The 8,444-nt window shown below is 46.8% G+C and overlaps 1 protein-coding gene across 3 annotated transcripts; it reads left to right on the forward strand.

Moving 5' to 3' along the window:
• The first annotated feature begins 1,063 nt into the window (after positions 1-1,063).
• Positions 1,064-7,893, forward strand: AGRP (agouti related neuropeptide). Of its 3 annotated transcripts, none has more exons than XM_033157291.1 (4): positions 1,064-1,244; positions 4,857-5,035; positions 6,465-6,547; positions 7,327-7,893. In XM_033157291.1, the coding sequence occupies exons 2-4, from the start codon at positions 4,864-4,866 to the stop codon at positions 7,516-7,518; spliced, it is 447 nt and encodes a 148-aa protein (XP_033013182.1). In that variant the 5' UTR covers positions 1,064-1,244; positions 4,857-4,863; the 3' UTR covers positions 7,519-7,893. The 3 variants fall into 3 exon arrangements, with proteins under 3 accessions (XP_033013182.1, XP_033013185.1, XP_033013183.1); XM_033157294.1 differs by lacking the exon at positions 1,064-1,244 and adding an exon at positions 3,717-4,024 and having other exon boundaries at positions 4,848-5,035; XM_033157292.1 differs by lacking the exon at positions 1,064-1,244 and adding an exon at positions 3,717-4,024.
• The last annotated feature ends 551 nt before the right edge of the window (positions 7,894-8,444 follow it).

Here is an 8,444-nt window from a genome sequence, read left to right on the forward strand (position 1 = left end):
TAGATACCTGCCTACACACACTTGCCACGCATACAGCACCCTCATTCATGAATATTGCTCTCTGGGTTCTCAGGCAGAGCACCATCTGCTCTGAGCCACAACAGGTAACTTGGAGCTGCTGCCTCAAGCCAGAGTGTGCCTTATGGAGCTGCTCCAGGAGTAAAGCCTGACTCTTAGGGAGGTATTACAACCGGCACATCCATCTTAAGCACTCTGCCAGGAGAAATAAGGCTGGTTTTGCTGAGTTGCTATTTTATTATAGGTATTGATTTTTGGTGTGTGTATGGTGAAGGCCTCAAACACACTCATAAATAAATTTCCCCCTGATCAGAGTTGATGTGGGATTTCTGCAGGTGTGGTGACAGTTTCTTCTGTTCCAGGTGGCCAGGCTGCCATTCTGCTGCCAGGCCCACTGAATCCTGCAGGACAGGCACCCTCAGGGCAATTGCAAGAGAAGCCACCTGCGACCTTTGCCCACTTGTAGATTTAAGCTTCCAGGCATGGATCCAGGCTCTGAAAGACACTCTGTCTGGCAGTTCATGCTAATATCATTTTCATGAAGCACGACCTAAAATGGGTCGGTGGGGCCCTGGTCAGAGAGACCCCCAAACTAGGGCTCTCCTTGGCCACAAGAACTACTGGGATGAATGGAGCAAAGGCCAAGGCGGGAAGGGCAGGCCCAAGTGCCTCCTTCTGCATTGCGGAAAAACTTTGATTGACGTCTTTCCCCTCCCCATGGAAAGGGGGAGTTTGTGTTTGTCCCGACTCCCCCTTCCTCTCTCCGGTTTTCAGAAAAACATGCTTTGTTGACCACTTTGTCAGTCACTTTTGTTGCTATTTGGGGCTCATTCTTTCCTGGAATTGGCTGTACAGAACAGAGGAGATTTCATTTAGCCCCTTCATGTCATGGGCAAAACATACGCCTGAGGTTTCCCCTGCAGATTAAAAAGCTTTCAAAGCAGTTCGGGTGGGGGGTGGGGGGTGGGCATAAAGGAAGCTGCTGCCTGCACTATGATGCTAATAACTTCCCAGAATCCTCTTTGCCCTTTGGCTGGTTACTGAACTGGCCCAGAGATATTTTGGTTCCTGATATAAAAATGTAAAGGTCGGTCCTCCCCAGACACACACCCCATGAGGCATGTTATTGGCCTCCCATTCATTGCCAATTTGACTTTTGTGTGCAGGAGATGTTCGCAGGGCTGGATAGAGCTGCCTCCTATCTGAGCAACTCTGCCTCCCTTATGGTAAGGCTGCCTCTCGCCTTCACACACAAGCCCCGAATGCAGAATGGTCTGTTGTTTGCTGGGCTGTGCATAAACCTCAGTGGTTGCAGCTGTACTACTAGTACTCAGAGGATGCTGAGGAACTTAGGCTGTTTTCCCGGACACCACAGCACCTCTGCCTATGAACACTGGTCTGGAAGGAGAACCTCCTTCAGCCCCTTGTATTTGGTGGTGGGGGAGAGAGCAGGCTCTGTTGACTATGTGTTCTTCCTACTGTGGGCCCCTCGCTTCCTGGAAATGGTTGTGTTGTTATCCCTTTTATTGAATGTTGGGGGACACACATCAGCCAGGCATTTTTTCTGCAGATTGAAAAGCTTTCAAGGCAGTTTGGGGCTGCCTCCTTCATTAGGGCATTAATCTCTTCCCAGAATCCTCTTCTTCCTCCCAGACAAACAATCATTAATGAGCTTTAGAAAACAGGGGGGGGGTCCTGGGGGGGGGAATTGGGCACAGAGGCAGGGCTATAGCTGATGCTGGGGCGGGGTGGTGGTGGTGAGGAGGAGAGGGTTTTTTCAAGGCTTGGGCAGTTTCCTGGAATATGAAGAGGGGATGATCAGGTATAATAGTAGTTTCCAAAGTTTTAAGCAAAGAAGCAATGCTATTTTTGCAGCCTGCGGTAACCAAAAATAGGGTTTGGGGCTGTGTGAAAGCCTAAATTTCCCTCCTTTCCTCCTGTCCACATTGTGCTTTAGACTTCCTTTATTTGTATAATTTTTTTAAAAAAAATTTATTAAATTTTAACAATAAAACACACACAAATACAAAAGACAACAAAAACTACAAAACTACAAAAAATATAAAAATCTTAACAAACAAACACTTATTTAACTGTCCTTATCTTATTCCTAACATTGTTTGGGGACCTCCTCACATCCTCTCTTCTGTGTTCATTTCTAATCTTCTTTAGTAACTTTATAACATTGTAAAATCTTCTTTCTCATCTAATCTTAATCTTAAATTTGTATAATTTTATTTCCTTAAAGCTCTGCAGTGCTGGTCTTCAACTGGTAGGTCAGGACCCACTAGTGGGTTGCGACCTGGTCCAAGGTGGGTTGCAACAGGAGCAGACATATGGTAAAATAATTGCTCCCTAAATGTACGCTTGGGTTAAAAGTGGGTCTTGGGTCTGAAGAGGTTTGAGACACCTGCTGCACAGACCTTGTGAGGAGGTGACCTCTGCTCCCTCGTGGATGCATAGCTGTCAAGTTTTCCCTTTTCTTGCAAGGAATCCTATTCGACATAATGGAATTTCCCTTAAAAAGGGGGGGGGGGAGAACTTGACAGCTATGCGTGGATGGCCCCCAGTATTTTAAATATTTAATATGGGCACCCCAATCAGATACACAAAGCTTGTCTGGGCTCTGAAAGAGCAACTTGGTCGTATGTGCCACTCAGAGGGAAACTGTGCTGGCTCCCTAAGGTTGCACTACTGAAATCTCTGAGCACCAGCAAGCTGGAAGGGGAAAGTTCCTCTTGTGGATCAGGAATTGGTTAAGTGCCACGATGCAGAAAGTAGAAATAAATGAACAGTACTCTGAATGAAGAGATGTAGGAAATGGAGTCCTCCAAAGATTGATATTGGGACCTGTGTTTTTTCACTTGTTCATAAACGATCTAGAATTAGGGGTTAGCAGTGAGGTGGCCGAGCTTGCTGATGCTACTAAATTGTTCAGTGTCGTTAAAAGAAAAAGAGATTGTGAAGAGTTCCAAAAAGATCTCTCCAAACTGTGTGAATAGGCAGTAAAATGGCAAATGCAATTACTGTAAATGTAAACAAGTTAAAACCATTCATGTTGTGATAAGAATAATGTCATATGAACTCTCACAGGATCTGAACTGGCAGTGACTGGTCAGGAGCAAGACATTGGGATCCTATTAGAAAGCTTGATAAATATGTTGAGCCAGTGTGCAGCAGCTGCGGAAAAGGCTAATTCCATGTTAGGGATCATTAGGAAAGGAATTGAAAATAAAACTGCCGATATCATAATCAAGGGTGTAACCTACGTTTGGAATACTGTGTACAGTACTGGTCACCTCACCTAAAAAAGGATATTGTAGAGCTGGAACAGGTTCAGAAAAGGCAGCCAGAATGTTCAACGGGATGGAGCAACATTATTATGAAAAAATGTTGTAGCGTTTGAGACTTTTGGGTTTAGAGATATGGCAAGTAAGAGGAGACATGACAGAAATGTGTAAAATTATGCATGGCATGGAGAAAGTGGCTAGAGAAATGTTTAACAGCAACAGCAACAGCACTCATGACCATCCAATGAAGCTGAATGTTGGAAGATTAAGAATAGATAAAAGAAAGCAGTTAACTCATGGAACTCACTCCCACAGGAGGTAATGATGGCCACCAACCTGGATGGCTTTAGAAGAGAAGTCGACAAATTCATGGAGGAAAATAAGGCTATCAATGGCTACTAGCCATGATGGTTTTGCCTGCCTCCATGGGCAGAGGCAGTAATGCTTTCAGTTGCTGCAAACCGCATGAGCAGCTTGGCCTGATCCAGCTTTGAGGCTCTTATCTTCTTATGAAGGAGCAAAATTCAATCGTGCAGGAAGATGCACAAAGCGATGCTTCCACAGAAGCCCACCCACCCATTAGTTTGTAGTCATGTGGCACAGTCAATTAATTATGTGTGTGATTAATAAAAGCCCTTAGCCAACTTGCAGCTCCGCAGAGCCACAGCACTCGGTCAGGACGACGGACGGACGGACAGACAGACGGCAAGAGTCAGGTACAGTAACTTTCTGCCTCTCCTACTCACTCTGTGTAATGTGCTGGACATCACATTCCACAGGATAGGTCCCAGTGTGTGTGTGTGTGTGTGTGTGTGTGTGTAGCACTTGTTGCTTTGCACAAAGAAAGTGGTATGTTCATCTCCCATTAAGCAGAGCAGCCCTTTGGTGGGAGCAGTGGGAGGGAGCCATGGAAGAGGGGCAGCTGCTGCACACCTTCTCCTTTGCAGTCTGCAGGGAGCTTGGGTATTTCCACAGGGCTTTGTCCGCTGTGCACCCATTTCAAGAAGACATCTCTGTACTGAGCTGCGGGTGCCTGAATGCTGCCCTTGATAGAGGAGACCAAGCCTCTCTTACATCCCCACTTAGCCACGGAGCTCGCAAAGCTGTCCGCCCTCTCAGCCTAACCTACTTCACAGGATTGTTATGAGGGTTAATTGGGGAGATCCCTCTGAGCAAAGAAGGAAGAGGAGAAGATGATGGGTAGGCAGCTGGCTTGCTTGCTTTGAGGGAAGGGAAGTGGAATGCAGCAGGGGCTTCAAGCCTTGAGATGACTGTCCTGGGGTGCTCTCAGGCTGGAGAGACAACCCCCTTGTAAGGTCTCTCTTTGGCCTCCTTCAGAAAAGCCTGTGAGGGACCCCAGCTCTACAAGCTGGGGAGCGGAGGGAAGGGGATACATTGTGCATGGTGTGGTTTGTGTGATATGGACCCCCCAGAAAGGTTGGTGGTCTTTGCGGTCACCTGTGTTATTCCCAATTTAGGCCACCTGTCAACCCAGCATCCCAGCCCTCTCCCTCCCCACCACTTGTTTCTTGCTTGCAGGTTATCCAGGGAGACCATGTTGAGGATCCTGCTGCTGTCCTTAGGATTCCTGCAAGAAATCCCCACCACCCTGGCCTCTAACCCCAACCACAGCCGCCGTCTGGCCGAGCGGGGCCCCTCCATGCTGGACGAAGAAGGCCGCTCCAGCTACCCAGGGCTTCTGCAGGTGATCAAAGAGGGACCCCCAGGTCAGTTTCTCTCCTTTCCCCTCTGCCTGTCTCTGCAGCCTTTGTACATGCAACACAGCTCTAGTTGAGGGGTCCTGGGCACGAAGAGCCCTCTTGTCTTCCAAGTGTGGAAAACTCAGAGCGCTTTCCCATTCGCTGGGTGGTTTCCTTTGGCCTGACACTTTTGAGTTCCTGGAGGGGAAGCGTGGATTAAGGCAGCATGTATTGCAAGCCCTCTGCTTGTGAGTAACGCTGTGTTCATGTTACGTACCACCTCCAAACCCAGTGAGGTCATTCCACCCTCAGCCCCCCCCCCGCTGCATTTCAAATAGCATCTGTGCATCATTATACAAGTTGCCCGTTGTCTGTTCACATAGGTGGGAAAATATCTCTCCCACCTATGTGAGAAACATAGGGGTGCAGATATCTTCCTATGGATCAAAGCTATTTTGGAGGGAAACACAGTATTTCTCAGGAAACTACAGGACAGTGTGGATTGTAGCTAATGGTAGCTTCCCAAGCTAGCAGCGGGAGAGTACAGTATAGGGAAGGAGGCTGTGCCCAGCCACAGATGCCAAGAGCTCTTGTGGACGGGCTCTTTACCCATCAAGCAACCCCAGATTCACAACTGATCTCATGCATGTAGTTAATTATTTTATAAATCACCCTCTAACAAAAAGTTATCTGGGCAGCTCACGGAATATCAATACACTATAGCAATGGTGCTGGAGGAGACTCTTGAGAGTCCCATGGACTGCAAAAAGATCAAACTTATCCATCCTTAAAGAAATCAGTCCTGAGTTCTCACTAGAAGGACAGATCCTGAAGTTGAGGCTCCAGTATTTTGGCCACCTCATGAGAAGAGAAGACTCCCTGGAAAAGACACTGATGTTGGGAAAGATGGAGGGCACAAGGAGAAGGGGACAACAGAGGATGAGATGGTTGGACAGTATTCTCGAAGCGACTGGCATGAGTTTGGCCAAACTGCGGGAGGCAGTGGAGGATAGGGGTGCCTGGCGTGCTCTGGTCCATGGGGTCACGAAGAGTCGGACATGACTGAACGACTGAACAACAACATAGCAATAACAATGACATTAAATGAAGTATTAATACAAGGTCAGATAAGAGCAAAAGAAGCAAAGGGTGGGGGTATTCAGCTAAGTTTTACTCAGAGTAGATGTACTGAAATCAATGGACCTAACTTAGTCATGTTAACTAGTTTTACAGAGGAAAATTTAGTTGAATAGCACTCAAAGAACACAAAATTTAACAAATCACCAAAGGCAAAACAATACTATTAGCTAAATTATTATTTAAAAGGCTTGGGTTTTTGGTCACGGCTGAAAAGACATTTACATGGGCTCCGAGCAGACACCTTTGGGGAAAATAGATCAGAAGTTGTAGACAGCAGCAATGAAGGATCTTCCACACCTTTGTTTTTCTTTCACAGATTTTGAACACCTGGCTGCCCTGGAGATGCCAATTGCCCAAGATGACCTTGCGCTAGAAGCAAACGCAATGGAGCCACAGCAGGTAACTGAAACCATCCCACAAGCTCCCTGACTGGGCTTGCATGTTGGAAGCATCCCTACACCGAGCCAGGCATTGCTCCATCTTGCCCAGGATCATGCAGTCACATTGGCAGTCATTCTGCAAGGGAGAAGCATCCCAGATCCCAAATGATTGAATCTGGGACCTTACCTGTGCAAGGTGTGTGTGATGGAGCTATGGGTCCTCCACCAAAGCCATAGGATGAAGAGTTTATTTATTATTTGCCCTTCCTCCAAAAGGAACATTTGGTACAACTGCATCCTGCGGCTCTGGATAATCCACCCCTCTTTCTTACACTGGTCAACCTTCCAATTTGTGCTAGATCAATGTCATGGTCAGAAAACATCCCATAATGATACCAGTAGAACAAACAACTCCAGATGGCCCAAGCCAATGAGGTGGCATTTCCCCATCCTCCTGAAGTGTATGAATCCAGAGGTTCCTTCCAAGTAGGAGCAGGCCAAGGTTGTCATAACTTGTTTTATAGTCATACATGTATTCTAAGTCAAACCCTGGAGGAAGAGCAATCAGTCAGAGTCTTCGTCAGGTAGGCTGTTGACCAATATATGGGAAGGCAGGATTTGTATTAATATACTGTGACCAACGGGATGCTGCCAGGTTGCTTTCTGTGCAGCCTAGGCCCAAGCCATAAATAGGTGGATGTGTGCATTTCTTTCCAAATGTGTATTTTCAGAGCAGCTGAAGTGCTTTTTGCCAAGCACCTCTGATCTCTTCATTCCTTCCTGTTGCTCTCTTTGCAGATGTTTCTGACGGCCCTGCAGACCCAGGGAAGGGAAGAGCGTTCCCCTCGAAGATGTGTCCGCTTGCAGGAATCTTGCCTTGGGCACAAGCTCCCCTGCTGTGATCCATGTGCCACCTGCTACTGCCGCTTCTTCAATGCCAATTGCTTTTGCAAGAAATTTAGCAACACTTTCCCCTGTGGCAAGAACTAGCCTTCATCAGGGTGCCACTCCCTTATCTTACTTTAAAATGGGGTCCTGTTCTTTTCACCCATTTTAATAAAAAGGAGGAGTGACAAAAACATGAGCTTCTCTTTCCTTACAAAGGAAAAACAGACAACCAAAAGCCTTCATTGCCTCAGCAGGTGACAGTTCTCCAGCATTCTACTAAAACCCAAAGCTTTACTCAGCCATCCTTGGCACATTTGGGTACTTGAGATTGGGAAAGGGATGGCTTATTGTGCTGTACAGACCTGGGTTCTCCATCTCAGGGTCTCTGAGTAGGTTACTGTAGTGTACAGTAGCACTTAGAAACCTATTTTTGTCATGAAGTGTTATATTAATAAATACTACTACTGCTAATAATAATGTATACATATATTATGCCTGGGTGGTAAGTTTTCAAGGCATGGAGCCCACTCCATAGTCCTGGTGGGATATAATTTTGTGGCATGGTTATACTTCTGAAGTAGCCTCAGAACATAAACAGGGCACTTTCAGCAGTAGCTGGAACTCAGCAGCTGGGTCTGCCAGTGGACACTTTCAATGGAAGGGGGGAGGGAGGCAGGAACTAGGCCTCTATCAATGGATAAAAACCGTCTCAGGAAGGGGCAAAGTTTAGAGCAGTGTTTATCAAACAGTGAGCCAGGAGCCAGCAGTCTGGCCAGCTCCCTTAACTGTGCCATTGCCTTTTGGTTGGGCCAGTGCCAACCCCTGCGAAGATGGCTGAGAGACAAAGTGGTTTGAGGTTTGTGGGGAGATCTCCCTCCTGATGGGTTTGGGAAAGGCACTCATTGGATGAAGAAACTCTGCAACAAGACTGCCCCAACACCAGGAAGCAGCAGCAGGAATGTGAACTTCAGTAGTTGTATTTATTAACTAATAACAGCTTAAAATTTTAGCATAGCAGTTGGAATTTG

Source organism: Lacerta agilis, chromosome 8 (assembly GCF_009819535.1).
Source record: "Lacerta agilis isolate rLacAgi1 chromosome 8, rLacAgi1.pri, whole genome shotgun sequence".
Classification (NCBI taxonomy): Eukaryota; Metazoa; Chordata; class Lepidosauria; order Squamata; family Lacertidae; genus Lacerta; species Lacerta agilis.